The 23,409-nt window shown below is 36.7% G+C and overlaps 2 protein-coding genes across 2 annotated transcripts; both read right to left on the bottom strand.

The window, feature by feature from the left end:
* Positions 1 to 10,713: 10,713 nt before the first annotated feature.
* Positions 10,714 to 14,455, bottom strand: LOC104215015 (probable serine/threonine-protein kinase PBL25). The gene is made up of 5 exons (XM_009764751.2): positions 14,031 to 14,455; positions 12,602 to 12,798; positions 12,325 to 12,514; positions 11,853 to 12,244; positions 10,714 to 11,744 (listed from the first exon to the last, which is right to left on the bottom strand). The coding sequence occupies exons 1-5, from the start codon at positions 14,131 to 14,133 to the stop codon at positions 11,142 to 11,144; spliced, it is 1,485 nt and encodes a 494-aa protein (XP_009763053.1). The 5' UTR covers positions 14,134 to 14,455; the 3' UTR covers positions 10,714 to 11,141.
* Positions 14,456 to 17,474: 3,019 nt separating this feature from the next.
* LOC104215017 (putative F-box protein PP2-B12) lies at positions 17,475 to 20,743 on the bottom strand. Its single transcript, XM_009764752.2, has 3 exons — positions 20,319 to 20,743; positions 18,410 to 18,528; positions 17,475 to 18,253 (listed from the first exon to the last, which is right to left on the bottom strand). Exons 1-3 carry the CDS (start codon positions 20,610 to 20,612, stop codon positions 17,755 to 17,757), a joined length of 912 nt encoding a protein of 303 aa, XP_009763054.1. The 5' UTR covers positions 20,613 to 20,743; the 3' UTR covers positions 17,475 to 17,754.
* Between the last annotated feature and the right edge of the window lie 2,666 nt (positions 20,744 to 23,409).

The raw sequence follows: 23,409 nt of genomic DNA, 5'->3' as shown, positions 1-23,409 counted from the left end.
CAGGGTGAAACGTGCGCGTCATGTACGCGGTCACGCACTGGCCGCGCAAATGGGGCAGAACAATGGTCAATATGCGCGGCCCATCCGCGGCCGCGCACGTGCTGTCCGGGAAAAGTGTCCTTTTTCGCGTAGGAGAAGGTATAATTGTTTGGGCCCGACCCTACTTGTTATATATACATGGAAAGATGGTATTTTTAGGACTTTTGACATAATTTAGACCTTAGGAGGCTAAGGAGATCAGAGATTTGACCTAAGGAGGCAAAAACACGCTAGGAGCAAGGCGGAGAATTCTTCTACGAGTTTTTCACTTCCTTCTTCTTATTTTCACTATTGGTTATGAATTCTAGTATTGTGGTTATGCATACTAGTGTGAATAACTAATTTGTTATATAGGGTTTTGATGGAACCTCTTGAAAGATAATTTTCATGTTACGTTAATATAGATTTTCCGTAGTTTTTCTCTATTTGTTCAACAACGTTTATATTGTGATTGGTTGAAGAGCTCTCAATCAACTGTACCTATTTAGTGTGTATTACTCGGGAGAGAGTGCATATTTAGGTAGTTGTTGAACAACATCACTCCTAACGTATATGAGGGATCAATACGGGGGGTTTAAATGTAGGATTAGGGATAACGAAACCTTGGTGCGATCTGATTGAGCCGTATTTAATGCCAGCTAGCGTAATTTGGGAGAATATGTCTAGTAAATTGTGATAATTACTCGGGAGAGAGTTACGACGGTCAGAGCTCTCATGATTGATACAGAAAACTTAGGCAAATTTATAGAAAACGTAGCGGAAAGGATTCCGACAATAGGGAAAATCATAACTCTAGACCTCCTTAATCTTGTCTATAATCCTTATCCTTGTTAGTTGATAGTTTTACTGCTTTCTAGTATGTGTTAGTTAACTAGATAAAAATAAATATTATAATCTTTATAGTTAGGAAATTATTTCGACTTGTGTTTCTTAGAAATATTGAACAGTTGTAGCTAAGCCTTAGTTCTCTGTGGGATTCGACTTCGGACTTGTAAACCAAATTATATTTATAACGACCGCTTAGTCCTTTTTATAAGGCATAGTTGGGCGTGATCAAATTTTGGCACCGTTACCGGGGAACTAACGGTGTAGTTGTAGTTGTAGTTGTATATATTGCTAGGTTTCGAGTTTAAGCTTTTATTTTATTTTGATTTGTTTTTGTATTTTTATTTTATTATAACTGTTGATTTGAGGTACATGACATCTTGGAATTATGGGAATTTAGGTGTTGATAATTCTACTATTTATCCTCATACATATTGTGAAGGAAACCACCCGTATCAAAATTATCAAAATATTTTCAAGAGAGAATTATGTGCACCAACTCAATCTTATTTGTGGAATGTGTGTGATGGTAAAAATGGTCACTTTCATGGTTGTGCTTATATTTATTATCTTCCCCCAACCCTTTACTTTGATGGTTCTTCTTTTTCTTGTGAAGTTAATAGGAACAAAGAACCTGGGGACGCGGACCTGAAGGAGATCAATGATATGTTAAAGTACCTTCTGGAATAAAATAATGAGAAACAATTGCAAATAGAAAGGCAAGAGGCAATTATTTGCAACTTGAAGGCTCAAGTGAGTTTAGTGGTTGGAGCTTTTAATGCTCAACAAGCCAATTTTAGGGATACAAGCCAAGAAGAGCGTGAATTTGAGGTGCTAATTGAGGAGGTCAGAGTAGAACATCAACAAACTAGCCAACTACAATTTGAGGATGTCAATGTTGTAGAAGTGAGACTATAGTCAGCCAAGGACATTGAGGATATAAATTTTATTTACTCTAGTATCATTGATGTTGAGGATGCAGAAAGTCCTGAAGTTCATGTGTGTGAGCGCATTGTTCCTCACTCCAAACATTTTTCTACATTGTGCTTGGATGGCGATATGGAAATAGGGTCATCCGAGCCAATTGAGAAGTCAAGGAATGAGGAACAATGTGCCTACATTCTGGAATTTTTCTTGCTAGAAAGACAGGACTACATACCTCATCTAAAAGTCAAGAAGTGTAGAATAATAAAATGGTTGCTTGGGCCAATTAGATTTGTTCCTCCACCCCTGAGGCATAGCCGAAAACTTGATGCCAAATTGGGGGTTCAATTCATAAGCTCGAGGTGGAGTCAAAAAGTGATTCGCGTCGAGCCGCGACGTTAAATCAAGCGCTTGTTGGGAGGCAACCCAGCTTTACAATTTTTTTTTTATTTTTTTTAATTATTGTATCATTTTTGTAGTATCGATTTTTGATTTTCTAGAAGCATGGAAAAGAAAGATATAGGAAGGTTGCAACAACAAACCAGATGGTTGGAATTAAGTGTGAGGTACCCGCACGAAGGACCAAGCCTAGGAGAAGTCTGAGTACCCCATGAGCTGCTAGTGCTTCGGCCTTTGGCCTACCAGGGAATTTCTTTTACCATCTTATTAGTATGTTGTGCATTGGAGACAATGCACAATTTTAAGTGTGGGATGAGGAGATTGTCTGGGTGACTTTCTATGCTATTTTAGTTGTATTAGTTTAATTGAATAATTTTTCTTAGAAAAATGAAAAAAAGATTGGACTTTTTCCGATGATGGATATCCTAGACAATTTTCTTAAGGGATTTAAATCTAACGAAAATAAAAGATTTTCTTTATAGGTAGTGTAGTAACTCCCCTTGATTTTCTTGTGCCGCGATTCTTTTCCAAGGGTTTTGTTTGAACCGGGTGTAGTTAGTTTTTTTAGGGAGTAGGAGCTAGCGTGAGATGAATTGAATCGTAACGATATCACTTGATTTTGTTATGCCTTGAGAATATTGAGTACTTTGGTTGTGACGCTTATGCTCAGTTTTTGACTCTTGTATAAGTACCTTAAATCGTATGATCTTAAATTTGCTTAACTACTTTGACTAGAGTGTCTTGATGAGTCTAATCCTGAGTGAGTTATGTGCCATGTGTGTTTAAGCTTTTGTGTTATTCTGTGCGTGCATTTGATGTCTAGAACTTGCCCCGTGTGTTTGCAAAGCGAAATAGTAGTTTTGTTCAGTCTTGGAAGTGATATAGGTGTTTCTTTGTTGAGCCATATATATATTTTACCCATATATATATATATATATATATATATATATATTTTACCCGCTTAATTGTTATGTATCGTAATTAACCCTTTGAGCGTGTAATCCTGTTTCTTTGGCAACCACATTACAAGACTTACCCATTTGTTTGAATTAACCATCTATTTAAATCTTTTAACCTCTCATGAACACTTGAATAGTTATGAACTTTGTAAAAGTTAAAGTATGAGGTGGTTGGTTTGGATTTTGAGTGGAACTAATAAAATAAGGAGAATGGTGCATTATTTTGCAAAATTAAAAGCCACTTGATTTGAAAAAAAAAAAGAAAAAAAAAGAGTTGTATTGTTCTGAAGAATATTCCTTGATATTGGCGACATTTAATGTAATTGTGCTTAAAGAAGTCTGGGGTAATATACATTGAGGTGAAGGTAGAGTTTTGGTTTGACATAAGTATGGGCTTGAATGTTAAAGTATATGTATTAAAGTGCTTAGGGAGGTGTAGTCACTCTTATATCTAAATGCATCCTACCCCCTACAACCTATATTACAACCTGTTAAAGTCCTACTTGATCCTAAACTAAATGTGTTCGATTAGTAGAGTAGTACATTATATGCAAGACTATGGTGCATCTTTTGCGGCATATGAATGTTATTTCTGAGAGTGAGTGAATTCTTTCTATCTTGAGTTCCTAAGTGTTCTTAAATTTTATTGTGTGGAACTACTCTCTTTTGTTTGTGAGGGCACTTGATTCATGAAGGAAAGGTAATGTCAGTGACCTCTATGTTAGATTAAGTGGGTGAATTGTGAATAATGCGTGGTACTTGTAAGTCAAATCTTGAGGTGAAGATGTTACACTTTTGTGCTTATTCTATTTTAAATATTCTTGGTGTGATGAGTTATGAGAATTGTTTAAAAAGGTCGTGTTTATATAAAGTGTAATTTGATTGCTCGAGGACAAGCAATAGTTTAAGTGTGGGGTGTTGATAATAGGTTATAATTACGTATTTTAATCGATTATTACATTCCAATTTACTGCACTTTAATAGAGTTTGAGCTTTAATCGCTAGTGTTTTGCACTAATTGTGTGTTTTATGCCTTGTAGGAGTGATTTCGAGCTATGTAAATGTTATGGAATGAATTCAAGTGATTTAGAGCTTTGAAGTCTAAGTAAAAGACCAAAGAATTAAGCCGGGATCATATTCGAGGATCAACGGATGATAGAGCAATGAAACGACGAATCGAGTAGGCATATTGCGCACTGTCTAGTAAAATGCACTTAACTTTTCGCTGAGAACTTCATTTAGGCTCCACAATATATGATTGAAAAGCTAACTCAAAGGCTTTAACTTTCATGATTTTTGTTTTTCCAAATTCCAAACAGAAAAGGGTGAAACGTGCACATCAATTACGCGGCCACACAAATGGGCCAGAACACTGGTCAATATGCGCGACCCATCCGCGGTTGATCCGCGGCCGCACACGTCCTGTCCGGAAAAAATATCCTTTTTCGCTTAGGAGAAGGTATAATTATTTGGACCCTACCCTACTTGGTATATATACATGGAAAGACTGTATTTTGAGGACTTTTGACATAATTTAAACCTAAGGAGGCTAAGGAGATCGGGGATTCGACCTAAGGAGGCTAGAACATACTAGGAGCAAGACGGAGCATTCTTCTACGAGTTTTTCACTTCTTTCTTCCTATTTCCAATATTGGTTATGAATTTTAGTATTGTAATTATGCATACTATTATGAATAGCTAATTTGTTATCTAGGGTTGTGATAGAACCTCTTGAAGGATGATTTTCCTGTTACGTTAATATAGATTTTTCGTAGTTTTTCTCTATTTGTTCAACTACGTTTATATTGTGGTTGGTTGAAGAGCTCTCAATCAAGTGTGCCTATTTAGTATGTATTACTCAGGAGAGAGTGTATATTTAGGTAGTTGTTGAACAACATCACCTTAACGTATATGATGGATCAATACAGAGAGTTTAAAGGTGAGATTAGGGATAACGAAACCTTGGTGCGATCTGAGTGAGCCATACTTAATGACAGCTAGTGTAATTTGGGATAATATGTCTAGTAAATTGTGATAATTACTCGGAAGAGAGTTACGACAGTTAGAGCGATCATGATCGATAGAGAAAACTTAGGCAAATTTATAAAAAAACGTAGCAAAAAGGATTCCGATAATAGAGGAAATCATAACTCTAGACCTTCTTAATCTTGTCTCTATTCCTTATCCTTGTTAGTTGATAGTTTTACTGCTTTCTAGTATGTGTTAGTTAATTAGATAAAAATAAATATAATCTTTATAGTTAGAAAATTGTTTGGACTTGTGTTTCTTAGCAATATTGAACAGTTGTAGCTAAGCCTTAATTTCTTGTGGGATTCGACTCCGGACTTGTAAACCAGATTATATTTGCAACGACCGTTTAAGGTAGAAGGTTAGGGTAGAAGGTTACCTTTCTCAAACCCCACTCGTGAGAAACTACTGAGTTTGTTGTTGTTGTTGGAATGTTTTATTTGGTAGTGCAAGATTAGCCGGTATTCTGCTTATGGTATAAAAGAAGCTTAGAATCAAGACATATAGAACTGTGTCTCCTGATTTGTTAATACCAATTTTAAGAGGTTTCCTTTCCCTTTTCCTTGTAAAATTTGATAGAAATGTTAGTTTCACTTGTAATAAGTTAGTTTCTGTTATTTTGCAGCAAAGCAAGTCCTTCTCTTTGGGCTCAAAGAAGAGCTGAAATTTTCTCCCATTGCTCTGCCAAATATTACAGTCCCATTCTTCTGCAAATTGTTTGGTCAGTGGATACGATAATACTTCATGGGAGGTATAATTAGCAAATTGAGCATATTATATTCCTCTACATTAACATATGCTTTTGTACAGTTTGGGGTGAAAAAGTTTGCTTTACTTTGACAAGTGAATTTTTGCAAAACTTTTATATTTATATTGAGCTACTGAAATACTAGAAAAGAAGGCATTTGGTTAATGTTCAGTCGGCAGGTTGTTGTGTATTTTGAGTTGCTTAAATAAGGCGATATCGTCATAAACTTGATACATAGATAGTCTTGGTAACATTTGTGAGAATTGCACTTTGAACATAATTGAATGAAAACGACTTTAAGGTTTTTGGGATGGAGGACAAGTCTAATGGTAGCTACAAAAAGTAAATAGATAACGAAAGATTCCAAGTTCTATTCACCTTTTTAGGACTTGTATTGATTGAAAATGCCAAATATCCATAAACTTATGGTGATACCAAAAATATAAATAAGTGTTAAAGAATGAATGTAGACATAAAGAATGAATGTAGCCAGATTACTTGTACTATACATAGATAGAATAAGTATTGAGATTTGATAGCAGATTTTTAGAATTTTCCTTTTACTTCTTTCCATAGCTAGGATCCTATGTACATGTATATATATGTATCACTTCGTGGAATAAGATACCAACTTTGATTCTTCCATACCTTGTTTGTCACATGGTATCAGAGCCGGTGTTAAGTTTGAAATCCGGCCGAGAAATAAACAGTCTCACTGGAACTTGACCGGTTTTAGGAGAATCATTTGGCCTGGCGAAGTAACTCTCACCATCAATCCTTTTGATATACATGTTTCCAGAATCTGGTGGTCAGATTCATTGTTTGTGAAGCCCACGCACCGGCGGAGGAATTCTGACATAATCTGCCTCGACGGCGCGTGAGGGTGCGTGAGAGATCGGTTGGAGACTTGGTTCACTGTTCCTAGGTCACGTCATTATTTTCAGCGTGTGTCGGGTGGTTTATACTCGAAATGACCACAATTTGATAAGGCTTTCTTGCTCCCAGAAGTGCTGCTCATTAACAGTCTTATTTGAAAGTCCTAGGTTACTAATTTCCATCTAAACTTTGTTTCTTCCATCTTGATTTGCTCCTTCGTAGCTACCTACCTATTTGGAATCTGAAGATAATCTAGTATTTCTGAGTTCTTTTAGTGGTGGAATATACTTCATTATTCTTGGTTATATTTTTTGGTGGAGTATATTACTGGTTTGTGTGATTAGTTGGTGCATCATTGGTTCTTTGGTTCAGTCATATTTGTGGTAGAGTATATCTTTATTGGCTATCTGCTTGGAACTTATTTAATCTCTTCTTGAATATATTTCGTGAATTTTATTAGAATGACTATATACAGTAAGCAAGGAGGAAATAACGCTACAACTCCTAGTCCAACAATCTTGGTCTCAGATGAGTTTCTTGAGTTCCTTCAATATCATAAATCAATAAGGGAATCTTCTTCAGTTACTGCTTTTGCTGGGTCAGATAATACATGTCTTATCACCTCTTCAAATAAATGAGTGATTGATTCTGATGCCACAAATCACATGACAGGTAATCCGAATGTTTTTTCTAGCTTTAGATCACACAAAGCACCCTCTTCAGTTACTGTAGCTGATGGAAGAACTTGTAGCAGTGTTGGATCTGGGACTGTTAAACCAACTTCCTCTATTACCTTCATCTGTATTAAATCTACCAAACTTGGCCTTTAATTTGATTTTGTTAGTAAAATCACTAGAGACCTTAATTGTTGTATAGCGTTCTTTCCCAATCATTGTTTGTTTCTAGATCTTATGACGAAACAGATTATTGGTAAAGGATATTTATCTGGTGAGCTCTATATCCTTGATGAATGGGAGCCACAGTCTATTGCATGCTCTAGTATCGTGTCTTCTTTTGAAGCACATTGTCGATTGGGGCATCCTCTCTACCTTTGTTGAAGAAGCTCTGTCCTCAGTTTCAGAATATTTCTTCATTGGATTATGAGTCATGTCGATTTGCAAAACATCATCGCATCTCGTTAGGTCCAAGGGTTAATATGCGAGCTGAGTCAGCTTTTGAGTTAGTTCATTCTGATGTTTGGGGACCATGTCCTGTTGTTTCTAAAACTGGGCATAAGTATTTTGTCACTTTTGTAGATAATTTTTCCTGGATGACTTGGATTTACTTTATGAAGAGTCGCTCTGAAGTGTTTACTCACTTTTCTGTCTTCTGTGCTGAAGTCAAAACTCAATTCAATGCTTCAGTGCGTATTCTAAGGAGTGATAACGCTAAAGAATACATGTCAGAGTTATTTCAGTCCTACATGAGACAACATGGTATACTACATCAGTCTTCATGTGTTGATACACCCTCTCAAAATGGAGTTGCTGAGAGGACGAATAGACATCTACTTGAGACAACTCGGGCACTTTTGTTCCAAGTGAAGGTTCCTAAACAGTTCTGGGCTGATGCGGTCTCCACGGCTTGCTTTTTGATTAATCACATGCCATCTACTATTCTTGGTGGCAATATGCCTTACAATGTTCTTTTTCCAAACAAGTTATTATTTATCGTGGAACCTAAGGTGTTTGGAAGAACATGTTATGTTCGAGATGTTCGACCATCTGTTGCCAAGCTGGATCCCAAGGCATTGAAGTGTATTTTTCTTGGTTATTCTCGCCTTCAGAAGGGGTATCATGTTATTCTAATGAACTTGGCAAATATCTGGTGTCAACTGATGTAGTGTTTTCAGAGACTATACCATTCTTTTATGCACCTCCCATCTCTACAAGTCAGGGGGAGGAAGATGAGTGGCTAGTATATTAGGTTACCCGTACTTTAACAGAACAATCAGATGATGTTTCTCTATCTCCTAACTCTTCTATCGAGCACCAATCGACTATTCTGCCTTCAGCACCTGCTCCAACTGTGTTAGCAAGAACACCAATTGTTCAAGTTTACTCGCGGAGGCGAGAAACAAATGATACATGTCCTGCATCAGTTCCTTCGTCATCTGATCCTCTTCCGCCTGATCCTCCATAAGGCCTTGACCTTTCCATTGCTTTACGCAAAGGTACACGTACTTGCAAATCCATATATTCTATTGCTAATTTTGTTTCCTACGATCACTTATCCCCTGCGTCTAGATCTTTGATTGTGTCTCTAGACTTCATTTCTATACCCAAAATAGTGAAAGAGGCTTTGAATCATCCTGGATGGTCTGAAGCCATGCTTGAGGAAATACATGCCTTAGAGGAAAACCATACTTGGGATTTAGTGAATTTACCTAGTGGAAAAAAAGCAGTGGGATGCAAATGGGTCTTCACGGTCAAAGTTAATCCAGATGGTTCTGTAGCGAGACTTAAGGCCAGACTTGTGGCTAAAGGGTATGCTCAGGCTTATGGAGTAGATTATTCTGACACCTTCTCTCCGGTTGCCAAACTTTCTTCTGTCCGCTTGTTCATGTCTCTAGCAGCTTCTGAGAATTGGCCTTTGCATCAATTGGACATTAATAATGCCTTTTTTCATGGTGATCTTCATGAAGAGGTGTATATGGAGCAACCACCTGGTTTTGTTGCTCAGGGGGAGTACGGGAAGGTCTGTCATTTGAAGAAGTCCTTGTATGGCTTGAAGCAGAGTCCCCGGGCTTGGTTTGGAAAACTTAGTGAGGTAGTTCAAGAATTTGGGCTGAAAAAGAGCAAATATGATCATTCAGTTTTCTACAGGCAATCAACAGCTGGATCTATTCTCCTAGTTGTATATGTTGATGACATTGTTATTACCGGAAGTGATTATGAAGGAATCTCTTCTCTCAGGTCTTTCTTGCATACTAAGTTTCATACGAAAAACTTGGGACAACTGAAATATTTCTTGGGAGTAGAAGTAAATAGATGCAAGAAGGGGATTTTTCTATCTCAGAGAAAGTATATTCTTGACTTACTGGCAGAAACTGGTAAGTTGGCTGCCAAGCCTTGCAGTACTCCAGTGGTTTCTAATTTGCATCTTATGAAAGATGATGTCGATCCATTTAATGATCCAGGTAGATACAGGAGGTTAGTTGGGAGATTAAACTATCTCACTGTGACTCGTCCAGATATTACTTTTGTTATAAGTGTTGTTAGCCAGTATATGTCCGCTCTTACGGTCAAACATTGGGCAGCACTGGAACAAATTCTATGTTACTTAAAAGGATCCCCTAGACTTGGCATATTATACAACAATCGTGGGCATTCTCATATTGAGTGTTTTGCAGATGCGGATTGGGCTGGATCCAAAATTGATAGAAGGTCTACTACCGGCTATTGTGTCTTTTTGGGTGGAAACCTGGTATCATGGAGAAGTAAGAAACAAAATATTGTATCTCGATCCAGTGCTGAATCCGAATACAGGGCTATGGCACAGACTACGTGTGAGGTTATGTGGATACATCACCTTCTCACGGAAATTGGGATAAAGCATACTACACCAGCAAACCTTTGGTGTGATAATCAAGCCGCTCTTCATATCGCCTCAAATCCGGTGTATCATAAAAAGACAAAACATATTGAAGTTGACTGTCACTTTATTCGTGAGAAGATTCAGGAAAACTTGATTTCTACTAGTTACGTGAAGACAGGAGAGCAATTGGCTGATGTATTCACAAAGGCGTTAAATGGAACTCGAGTTAATTATCTTTGCAACAAGCTGGGCATGATTAATATCTATGCTCCAGTTTGAGGGGAGTGTTAAAGAATGAATGTAGACATAAAGAATGAATGTAGACAGATTACTTGTACTATACATAAATAGAATAAGTATTGAGATTTGATAGCAGATTTTTAGGATTTTCCTTTTACTTCTTTCCATAGTTAGGATCTTATGTACATGTATGTATATATATATATGTATCACTTCATGGAATAAGATACCAACTTTGAATCTTCCATACCTTGTTTGTCACAATAAGATACCTGCTGGATTGTCCATAATTATAATTTAAAAGAGCTCACTGTGTAATTGTGTACTCATATTCCGAAACCTCAGATGAAGAAAGATGCCATGGTAACATAAGTCCATGTACTTTGATGATAAAGAGATATCAGGGTTTTAATTTCTGAGGCATGGTTTCATGTTTTAATTGCAAATGGTGTCGGTGATTTAAACCCTCACTTTCACCTTCTGATTCCTCATTGCTTGAATATGCACCAAAACTTACATCTTTGGACTTTACGCTGCTTTGTTGCCTTAAACTGAAAGGAATACTGTCATTGAATGAATCCTTCTTTTGAGTCTTTTTTGGCATCTCTTAAAACCTTGCTTTTGCGTCTTGAACTTGAGCTGATTGTTCGAGAGGAGGATTTTAACTTGCTTTTGCGTCTTGATTTGGAACCCCATTTTCCAGATTTTGTTGTCATCCCTTCATGTTTATACGTGCTGTCGTCTTTCTCATTCTCTGAAGATCCTGATGTACTTCCATATCCATAATCAGAACTTGCTCTATCATCCTCATCACTCTCAGCAGCAACTTTTTGATTATCTGTATTATAATGAACTTTTTCGTCATTTTGTTCACTGCTTCGATCCTCATTATCTGAACTCTTTGGCTCGTAATCATCTGAAATCTCTCTATCTGAACTGACTTTCTCAGGTGACAAAGATTCAGGAATCAGTTCATCTGGTGGAGCCACTTCAAGGGAAGTAATAGCAGCTACAACATCACCGATCAAGGGACGAACTGATGGCTCTTCTTGTAAACACATGGCTGCAACCCCAACTGCTTGATTTAAACTTCTCTCAGGAAACTTGTTTTTGAGAAGTGGATCTGCTATTTCTCTGAACCTTTTTGGATTCCTGAAAATGGGTTGTGCCTATTCAATCACACATTTCATAATGAGTTAGAATTTAGTCAAGTTCAAACCACTTTATTTTTAGTTACAATAACACAGAACTAGCGAGAACATAACAACAATGCTCACCCAAGCAACTAAATTTTGCTCCTCTGCAGGCCTTGTAGTATCCACTGCACGGCGCCCTGTAATAAGTTCAAGTAAAACAACTCCAAAACTATATACATCCGACTTGAAAGAGAGTTCACCGGATCTTTCATACTCTGGAGCACAGTAACCGTAGGTTCCCATTACCCTTGGTGATATGTGTGATGTATTCCCTCCACCTGCAAGCTTGGCAAGGCCGTAGTCTGAAAGTCTAGGATTAAAATCTTGATCTAATAGAATATTGGTGGTTCTTAGATCGCGATAAATGATTGGCGGGTTGGCCTTATCATGTAGATATTCAAGCCCTTGAGCTGCGCCTGAGGCTATCTTCATTCTGTTTTGCCAATCTAGTGGCTTTTGATCCTCCTTAATATCTGCAGCAGTGTAACATAATGCAATCAGTAGAGAAGCAAGGTAAAGTGAGGGGGTTAGCTATGTGCATTGAAGTGTTTACCAATTAGATGATCAGCAAGACAGCCCATTGGCATGTATTCATAGACTAAAATCCTCTGATCTCCATCAGCACAATATCCAATGAGACTGACCAGATTTGGGTGGTTAAGGAGAGTTAGCATAAACACTTCAACTTGAAACTCCTTGTTTCCTTGTGTTCCAGTCCTGTCTAGTTGTTTTACTGCCACAACCTATTTAGATATGAAAAGTGAAGTCTCAGTATGTGGAGATGCATAAAAGCAGAAACAGATGAGGAACAAACACTAGGGCCATTTTACCTCTCCGCCTTGAAGTGTTCCCTTGAACACTCTTCCAAATCCACCTTCTCCTATTAGGCATTCTTGTCGGAAGTTCTTTGTTGCACTGGCTAGCTCACGGAATGTGAAAGTCTTAGCGTTGCTATCCCCATTCTCAACGGGGCTAGCTAGCTCAACTTTGTTAGCATTTTCACATGGTGGTTTGTAGTTGTTATTTTCTGTGAAATGCAAGGAAAATGTAAACACAAGCCTGCAGATATGTTACGGAAATTAAACATGACATGCAGGTATTCCAGAACCATCACGCCCCGTAAGAAAAGGAACAAAAGCAATCACAACTAGCCAACTAAGGGGAGCCAAAGCAGCTGCCTTAGATGTTTATGGAGGCGGATTCAAGTAAGTATTGTGTGCGGCCTACTTATTACCATTTATTTATATGCTTATGTGACAGTGGGTGCAAACTTAGTACAAGTATACATATACATTTTCTGGAAATTTTCTAATATAAGAGGTAGACGGAGACCTAAGAAGTATTGGGTAGAGGTGATCAGGCAGGACATGGTTCGTCTGCAGATTTCCGAGGACATAGCCCTTGATAGGAAGGCCTTGAGGACTAGCATTAGAGTTGTAGGATAGGGGTAGTGGAGCTTTCCTTACTGCATGCCGGGGGTGAGGCGGGGTTGGATTGGGGTTGATCTTAGATGGTTTGCAGTTTATGTTGAACCCACACTATTCTTGTTGTTTATCTTAGATTCCTTAGACTCTGGTTACTGTTATTGCATGTCATTCATCTTTTGATTTTTATGCTTCTGTTACTATAATGGTTTTTACTGGAGTTACTAATGAATTCTCTTTTCTTTTCTTGTTTTCCTTGTTTTTCTTTATTTCCGTCGTTCTGAGTCGAGGGTCTATCGGAAACAGCCTCTCTGTCCTACCGGGGCAGGGGTAAGGTCTGCGTACACATTACCCTCCACAGACCCCACCATGTGAGATTTTACTGGGTAGTTGTTGTTGTTGTTGTTATTGTATACATAGAGGCCGCGTAGAAGGCAGAGCTTCCACTTACTTGGTGTTTCTGAAAACTAAGGAAAACAAACAAACATGGTGGCATTTTTCTTCTCTTGAATTCTAAGTCAGCTTATTCTTTTTATTGAATAAGGTATTAGTTCTGAACACCATTAGCATTCACTGTATGTTTCCATGCTGAGATTGTCTTAAAATACATAACTTAATTGACTTCCTACTTGAGTGTCAAGTTGTTTGCATATTCATAAGTGCCTTTCATTCTTGTACAAGATTCTTGACCTCTACAAATACATTCTTCTCGTAGAAATTAATTCAGACAAAAGAAAAGGGGCAGGTAAAATAAAGAGAAACACCAATGTATGTGCTAATAGGAGCTGGCAAAGAAACTATAAATTGGTCCATTTTTTAAAAACAAAGAACATACCAAAATGTGGTGGAGGGGATGGAGCATTTAGGGGGCGAGCGACCGGGAGGTCCTCCGGTGGCTCGTTGGTTTTCTTAGACTGAAAACAAGGGAGGCAACTCATATCATATCATTGATTCCTTATATAGAGCAAGGGAGGCCATATCTTCTTCACAAGATTAAAGAAAAAAAAAATTCACCTCTAGAATAAAATTAGCAAAATGTTAAAAGAAAATATGTCAAAACAAATATATTGATCCTTGTGTTTCACGAGTGGATTTTACATTTGAAGTTTAACATATGAAGGGTTGAAAAATTAATGTTGTGCATGAAATGGTCACATTGAGAAAAAATTAACGTAAAAATGGGAGAAGGAAGGAGGGTTTTCCAGGTTGAAAGATATTGAAGGAAAACAAATTATTAGGAATGGAGGAAAGGGACAAATCATTGGCTCAAGAATTTTCCTCAAGATTTCTCATCAGAGAAAAAAAGGGAGATTTGAATGGTTGTATATCTTGTAATCTAACACCTCTTTTCCTCCTCTCCCATTCTATCTAAGACAAATACTTGTAATGCACCATAACTTCTATGCACTTCATCTTTGTCCTGTTTCCTTTTTTTAAGTTTTTATCTTTTGATGCAATTTTGTGTGATTTAACTTATATATTTTGACAATGTATATAATCCTATATTATCAATATATTTTAACATGTTGTAGTTGGTAATCAGTCTTATTTATCAAGTTGTTCATTTCATTTTTTGGATGATTATATGTATTTACTTTTTAGATAACCTAATAAAGTAAAAAAATTCTTTCACACTATTAAAAGTAAAAAAATAAATAAAACATTGTTGCGTCCTCCTCGATCACCTTCTCCAAAAAGGTAAAAGAAAAGAAAAAAGAAAGAAAACTTTTTATCTCTTACTATAATAATGACAAGATAGAGTTGCTCAAGTGGTAAGCACTTTCCGCCTTCAACTTTTAGTTTGCGGGGAAAATTATTTTTTTATACAAGCATTCTAGCGATAGGAGTATTCGCACGGGGTAAATATTATTTTATACTAGCATTCTAGCTATAGGAGTATACACGTTGTATAACTCTTAGATTTAGTCCATCAAAACTCATGCTTCCTTAAATTTTCTACGTGCTTTATACCTTTATATTACCATTTGTAAAAGATTTATAAAGAAACGGATTAGTTAGTTAGTTATAAATTATATACTAGAAAGTGATGCTAGTCACAAAATAATGAAATTAAAGAAAGGAAATTCAGGCATTAGTTTCCATATACATAAACTGAAGTATGTCATCAAGTACAAATGAATAAAACTTCCTCTTTATACGACATAATATACGATTCTAAAAACCTCAATGAGATTTTATCTATTTACAACATATGATACACAACTCTAAGAACCTAATAGACAACATAGTTGTAGTACTTTGTTACCATCTCAACTCAAAATAAAATATAGCAGAATTAAGCGGCAGCTATCTAGTGTTTCTAGATCACACAAGTTGAAAATGAATAGAATGGACATAAGCAGAAGAATTCACGCACATGACCATCCCAGAAAAGTAAGAAAAAGACTATTACTATGTATAGTTGGAATTGTATTTCAGGCAGACGGCAAGAATGAAATGGTGCTTCATTTTAATTTTGAATTCCATGACATGAAGGCAACCAACTATTTGAAAAGCACCATAATACCTATTTTAGTACTGAGACGTTACTAGCACTACGCCTATATAATACTAGAGATGAAGAACGCATGAAGATGTTCACAATTTTTTTGTTTTATTAATGGATAGAGTGTTCAAAAATCTCACTACTCGTATCCCCACAAGTGGGATATGGTAGTGTGTATGCAGACCTTATCCCTATCTTGTGCAACTCGTATCCACGATTGAGTACTTGAAATTTCAACATTCATCCAACCATGAGACGAAGAATTAAAAGAATCGGGCCAATCTACGTTTTGATTAGGGGGCATTCGCATCTATACCCGCTTTTTGTGTCACGTTTTAACTTGTGCCCGCTTTGCAAAAAAAAAAAAATTACAAGTGTACCTGCTTTTTCCATAACTTCAGCATACGGGGCTGAAGTAGTAAATGCAATCACGCAAAACTTCAGCATTCTAGTAGACGGCCTGAAGTAGCAAGTGTGTTGAACCAAGTGTGCTGAAGTTTTTGTTTGTAATTGCTGAAGTTTTTGTTTTTGTAACTGGCGAAGTTTTTGTTTTGTAACTGGCGAAAGCTGAAGTTTTTGTTTTTGTAACTAGCGAACTTCAGCTCTGCTCTAGAACTGAAGCATCACAATTAGCAGTGATTTTTTAAGAAAATAGCAGTAATTTGCTGAGCTTGGTGGTGATTGAAATGAAAGACAGAGAAAGACGTGCCTAAAAATGAGAAAGAGAATGCAGGTTTGGCTTCTCAATTTCCAAAAAATGAGAGCAGCGGCAGCTACTGGATAACTTTATTTCTTTTTAGTTACGACAACAAACTATGAAAAATTATTTTTTCTGAAATCTCTGCCAGCACTGCAAGAATGAGTGGAGAAGAGTAGGAAGTTGGATCAACTCATACTCAAAAGCAGAGGAAAAAGGCTAAAAGCATGATTTTGTTACCTTATAACTAAAGCAGCGTGGCTTGGAGATAAATACCAGTTTGTTTTGTAACTTGAAGAAGAAAACAAAGGAGGAGAAGGAGGAGGAGAAAGGGGGCTCAAGTTATTTAAAAATGGGTACAAGTTAAAAGTTTAAAAAAAATTAGGTATAAATTAAATGGGGGCGACCAAATATGGCGCTCCGTGCAATTTTTTTCTTCGATTAGCCGCAACACAAGTGAGCCTTTATTTCTATGGGCCACTTTTCTCCAAGTGTAGAGATAGGTACAATGGTGAATGGTCCAAACTCAAAATGTCGATATCTAATCAAGATCCAAATGCATAAAATGGTAGAACAGCTGTTAAAATAGCACGGGCTAGCCAGTTTTCGGACTGATCATTCAAAAATAGCCAGCATTTGCCAAGTCATTAGAAAATAGCCAATATTTTGCTTCAACAAAACCGATCCAGCATAATATACTGGAGTTCGGTGCACCTGTGCATGAACTTCTAGCATATTATGCTGGACTGATATACTCTGCTGGCTCCAGTATATTATACTGGAGTTCCAGTATACTTTGTTGGAACTCCAGTAAAATATACTAGAGTTCCAGCAACGTATACATATTGGAGTTCCAATATATTATATTGGAATTCCAGTATATTATGCTGGAATATTTTCCGGATTTTGAGCAATATTTCGTTCAAATTTATCTTTACATAAAAAGTGACTAAATTTCAATGACTTTTGAAACTGTGGCTATTTTTGAATGACCACTTATAAATCTGGCTATTTTTTAATTTCTCCCGAAACAGCCCCGTTCGAGATCCAAATGCATACAATGGTAGAGAGCCATATTCGAGTTAAGACAAAATAATTGAAACAAATTATTACTGCCACAGAAGGGAAGCATTACAATAAAACATTAAAACCTATCATCATAAAACAAACAAAAATATAATAGACAGACACGAAAATTGTGCAATTTCTTCTATAATTATGGCCAAGACTTTAACCACGAGATCTTGCTAGGCGCTTGAACCCTCCTGGTCTTTAGTTCCTCTTTTTCTTGCTCTCATAATTTATTTAGAGGGGAAGTAGTTGGAACAGAGAAACAAACTTCCATAATTAAATAAATCATTTGCCCTCCTTAGGCCTGATATCAATCCCTTCAACAATTAAGCCACTTTTCCAGTTACCTCCCTTCAGCTCTGTCAAGCTCATCTCCAGTTCAGCTTCTTGCCCCCTCTTGACAAAGAATTCTCCCAATTCAATTTCCAACCACCCATCACTTCTCTGCTTCGGATAACGGCCTTCCGGTTCATAGGGTGTATCCACTTCGTGTCTCAATATGTGAGCCATGTGGTGGGTGAATATTCCTAAGCGTCTCGGGACTACTTGGTACCTGTGTCTCCGACCTCCCTGAGGATCCAAATAAACTGTCTGTGTTTCTCTTTCATGTCCGGTAATCCCTACTGAGCTCTCTGCAGGTTGGTTTCCAAATCCATAGGTCCTGGATTTTGTCGTGAAGACAAGGTAAGCGCCATATCTAGTGTCAGGTGAGAGCATATTGGTGTTAATTTTGCCAGAAAGGTCAAACCAGCAGACATCAAGAAGCTCAGCAACTTCTGAGAACCTATTTCCATATACATACACAAAATCAACTTCGAATGAAAAAATAATACTTTATCTCCTAAAAAGATCTCCAATCTTCTTAACAGTTAGAAATTAAAAGTGCTATAAGTTTGCTACTTAAATAGGAGTATCAAAAGTTACTTGTGATTTGAAATACCTGGACTCGGGAAGGGAAATCCATCTCCAATATCTAGGCGTGTCAGCCCAAACAATCTTAAGCGACCTTGCGGCTAACATGTAACATTTCTTTCCACTCCATTTCTCCAATGAGAAGCTCTGGTTTGTATCAACAGTAAGTCAGATGGATACTTAGCAAGTAAGTAACAAAGTTAAGGATAACATGGTGGGTCTAAGCAGAGAAAGCAAGAGTAAAATGAGCTACAATATCACGTGTGGACCAAAATTCAAAAGCAAAAAAGATCAAGTTGTAGCAGAAAAGAGAATGTCATTTCCATGATATTGTTATGTATTTAAGCTTTGATGGTGGAGCCACACTATCTACAGGTGGGGCAAACTGGTCCCATTACCTTTTTTTTTTAAATTCCTTTGCTACTCAAAAGTCAAAAGACCAAAAAGACGGGGAAAAGGGGACAGGGCAGTGCTATAGTTTATGCAACCACCTAAATGGCAACAACATTTACAGCAGAAATTTTCAAAAGTTTGTGAGCGGGCATCACTATTTGAAAGCTACTAATTTGATATGCATGCAAAACAAAAGTACAAGTAACTATATAAACCTCAACTTTCACATAAAGTTGGCTGTCATGATGTGAAAACAGAAGTAATTGTTTCACACATATGAACAAATTATAGATAGAAGCATCAAGCCATTCTTTTATAAAGGATATATGCATGCAATCATCTGCCAGTCAAGTTAAAAAACTTCCAGTTGAGAAGAAATGGAGCAAGGGTCGAATATTTTCTAAAACAAAAAATGTATGACTTCACATGACACCATGCAGTATTATCCAAAGTAAAAGTACTAAGTATAAAAGGAGAAATCAATGCATAGGTGCAAAGTATAATATAGATTTAATATTACGCAACATGGATTATTTGCCTCTAATTTTCTAGATCTTTCCATATTCACTCTACTTCTTTACGTCATTATCTCTCAGTTGGCCAAATACTAATGAAATTTATCTCTCAACTACTAAATCCGGTTTCTTGAGCGACATGAAGGTCTTCTCTTCTATCAATTTGCATAAATTTTGCATTTGAAAGCCACTCAAACAACCTCGTAATTTGGAAAATCACAAGGTTATTGTTAATCTATGTTCTAGATTTCAGTGCAGATAAAAAGATTTGATGCTACCAATATTACACATGTTAATTTTTATAAAACAACTTAAAATAAACCTCTGATACAAACTAGGGGAAGAGCTATTCTATTTTAAATGGAATGCAGTTATCTGATTTCTTCCATCAAAGTGGGTGTCAAAGCAAGGTATAGAATGCACTCTCTCCACACAAAAAAAGAAGAAGACAGAATCTGAATCCCAAGTCTCAAATCATATAATTCTTGGTGTGATACTGTGATTTGCACATTCATTCCTCAAATTTTCCAAATAAAATTTAGACACTACAAAATTTTACAAAATGTTTGAAAAAATCATCATCAAGAAAAGCAATTTGTAGGACTCCTTAAGTAGTAACAGTGCCATATAAAATGGGACACATTGAGTTATTTTTACTTTATTTTTCCTGTTACAGACTTCAGCTATCCACTCCCCAAAAAAAAATGCATTTTCTTGATCTTATTATCTAAATAGTGCATGCGTTTTCTTCGGGAGTTCTACTACGATATTTCCAATGTGACCGTAGCAACAATAAATTGGAAGAGTTTAAATTTGTGTAAAAAATAGTTACACGACAAGATCAGTTAAAAGGTAATTGCTGGTAGCTATGTTTCAAAAAATTGATTGATAACTAGAATAAATAGTAATGGTGTGAAAAATTCATCACACTTTCAATGCATATAACTTAATTTTTAATTTGAATACAATAAACGAAACAAATAAAAAAAAAATAAAGTACTTATCATTTAGTAATTGAAAATTAATTACCTTGGTGCCACCGTCAATGAGGATAGGATGATCACAGAGGTGCAAGTAAAGCTCTTTCTTCGAACCGACCGCGAGTGAATCTGGACCGTCAATGGACCGGGAAATGATGTCACCATAATCCGGCGGCAAAAACCGTTCCCAAACGGCGTCGGATTCAGCAGCCGACCGGAAAGTTGAAGCCACGAGCGAAAGCCGGCACGCGTCCTTAGGACTCGTTAACGACAGCGCGTTAGCTAAGCAACCTTCCGGCAGTTCGTCGCCGGCGGCGAAAATTTCATAGCTCTCCACCGCCATTTGCTATATATATCTGTAAGTATATCTGTATGTCTGTATATATAAAGATTGTTGTCGGTATAGTTATTTGGATGACTGTTATGATAGAGAAGAGTATATCTATATCGGGTGAGTACGAATCTGAGCGGGGCGGAGAGACTCTATTTATAGGAGAGTTATGCTTAAAAGAAGAAACTTTTTTTTTTTTTTTTTTGTTAAATTTCTCAATCGGTTGCATGATTTCCTTGCTAAGTAATCTAAAAGCTATTTCCTTTTTCGTTTTCTTTTTTTATGTATAATAAATGTATAAGGTTGCCTTATGTTTTCATATACACTTATGTCTTCATATTCATTGTATATCTTGTATTCTTATACTCTCTTCTTTTAATTTTATACCACACTATTGCAATATTTTTTTCCTTTTTTTTCTAATTCTAATTTTTCTAAATTATATATAGGGGTAAGGAAGGAAAAATAGAGAGGAAATTATAAGGCGGGGATCAAACTTTCACCAACAAGTTGAAAGTTCATATAAACAACCAATTGAGCTACTATTAAGTTTTCCTATTACAATATTATCATTTATAGAGTCAAAAAAGTTTCCTATTTAACCATGACTTTTTTCTTGTATCTTTTAAATATTTTTTATGCAAAACATAACATTAAAAATATAATACTTTTAATGCTAAGAGCCTCTGATAGTATTTTTAAAAAAAAAAATTAAGAAATAGAAGTTCAAATTGACACTGAAAATTTAGAAACTTTATCTCTTGCATTTCAACCTCCCTCCCCCGAAATTATTCTTTTTGAAACGGAAGGATTAGCTCAGATTATTTTTTTCAAGTTTGCTTTTGTAATTGTAACTTTTTGTGTTGCATGATATATTAAAATCATGTGATGACGGGTCATCACTTGTTTTAGAAATAAATTCTGTGTTCTGAAGCCTTAAAACATCTTTCTGTCTTACCTCGATTTACGTGCGCAATCCGGACGCGTATCCAGAAAGCATTATGTGAAAAATATGTGAAAAATGATAAATTTTGCCTTTAAAATAAATTTAAGTTGACTTCGGTCAACATTTTGGATAAACGAACCCAGACCCGTAATTTGATGGTCCCGGAGGGTCTGTAGGAAAATATGGGACTTGGGCGTATGCCCGGAATCGAATTCCGAGGTCCCAAGCCCGAGAAATGAATTTTTAAAGAAAATTATTTTCTAGAATATATATGAGTTTTTGGAAATGAAATGTGTTTGGAATTTGATGGTACCGGACCCGTATTTTGGTTCCGGAGCCCAGTACAAGTCTTATATGTGATTTAAATTGAGCCTGTAAAATTTGGTAAGAAACGGAGGTCATATGACGTGATTCAGAATCTTAGTTGTAAAATTTGAAACTTTGAAAGTTCTTAAGATTTTCTTTGATTTTGATGCTAAATTCACAGTTGTTGATATTATTTTGGTGATTTGATTGCACGAGCAAGTCCGTATAATGTTTTTAGGTTAGTGTGCATGTTTGGTTTGGAGCGCCGAGGGCTCGGGTGAGTTTTGGATAAGCCACGGAGTGGGATTGAACTTAGGAAGCAATAGGTTTTCAGCTAGTATGTTGCAGGTCTGCAGGATTCGCAATGCGAAACATTTATCGCAAATGCGAAGAAGACCTGGGCTGCCTTGGTCGCAAATGCGACCTGTTCATCGCAAATACGAAATGTCCATCGCAAATGTGAAGAGGATTGGAATCCTCAGGGTTCGCAAATGCGAACCCCTGTTCACAAATGCGAGATTAGCAGGTTCTGAAGGGTTCGCAATTATTGCGACATCTGCGACCTGCAAATTCATGACTTAGACGAAAATCTTTCATTTTTCAAACTCTTTCAAAACATAAACTCTCTTGGGCGATTTTTCAAGAAGAAAAGTTCTTCTCCAAATCGATTGTAAGTCATTTCTAACTCGTTTTCTTCAATCTTTAACATCTTTTCACATGATTTCAACTCAAAATTAAAGGTTTTCATGGGAGAAATTGGGTGTTTTGGGTAGAACCTAGGTTTTTCAAATTGTAGGGATTTGGACTTCGATTTGAGGTCCGATTTCAAAACAAATTATACATTTGGGTTCGTGGGGGAAGGAGTAATCGGGTTTTGGTTCGAACCTCGGGTTTTGACCATGTGGGCCCGGGGTCGATTTTTGACTTTTTGGGAAAAACTTTAGAAAATCTACTTTCATGCATTGGAATGGATTTATTTAGCATTTATTGATATAGTTAAGTAACTTGTGGCTAGATACGAGCGAATTGGTGGTGGAATCAAGAGGTAAAGCGATCATTGAGGCTTGAATTGTATTCGTGGCATCGAGGTAAGTATTTGGTCTAACCTTAGCTTGAGGGATTAGGAGTTGTGTCCTATTTTCTACGTGTTAATTATTGAGTACGACGTATAGGCATGGTGACGAGTATCTATACGTTGGTGTCAAGCATGCCTGTGAGTCTTATATTATGATTAATGTGACTCCGTTCGTATTGTTCATGCTCTATGTGATGATTTCTATTGTTGAGCAAGGCTTATGGAAGTAATATTTGTATTTGAACATTAAAGAGCGTTGGGTCAAGTTGTAAAGTGATTTGTGGAAGTATAATTGGCAATTGAACCTTGGAGAGCATTGGCTCAAAATTGTGAATTGAGTTGTGAAGTAAATGTGAAAAAGAAAAGGGGATTATGAAATTGTCTCCCTTGCCGCGATGTTGTTGTGTAATGTTGTCTCCCTTGCCGAAATGTTATTGTTGATATTGTTTTCCCTGGCCGGGATATGACTGTTGCACTATTGT

This window comes from Nicotiana sylvestris, chromosome 5 (genome assembly GCF_000393655.2).
Source record: "Nicotiana sylvestris chromosome 5, ASM39365v2, whole genome shotgun sequence".
In the NCBI taxonomy this organism is placed as follows: Eukaryota; Viridiplantae; Streptophyta; class Magnoliopsida; order Solanales; family Solanaceae; genus Nicotiana; species Nicotiana sylvestris.
Note: the sequence above shows the minus strand (reverse complement) of the source record. Positions and strands in the feature narration are given on the sequence as shown.

Coding starts and splice junctions, on each gene's coding strand:
- LOC104215015 (XM_009764751.2), bottom strand. CDS start 14,133: ATGAGTTGCCTCCCTTGTTTTCAGTCTAAGAAAACCAACGAGCCACCG. Junction 12,799..14,030: donor ATCCCCTCCACCACATTTTG/GTATGTTCTTTG, acceptor TGCATTTCACAG/AAAATAACAACTACAAACCA. Junction 12,245..12,324: donor TCTTGCTGATCATCTAATTG/GTAAACACTTCA, acceptor ACACTGCTGCAG/ATATTAAGGAGGATCAAAAG.
- LOC104215017 (XM_009764752.2), bottom strand. CDS start 20,612: ATGGCGGTGGAGAGCTATGAAATTTTCGCCGCCGGCGACGAACTGCCG. Junction 18,529..20,318: donor TCATTGACGGTGGCACCAAG/GTAATTAATTTT, acceptor GATACAAACCAG/AGCTTCTCATTGGAGAAATG. Junction 18,254..18,409: donor ATTTCCCTTCCCGAGTCCAG/GTATTTCAAATC, acceptor ATATGGAAATAG/GTTCTCAGAAGTTGCTGAGC.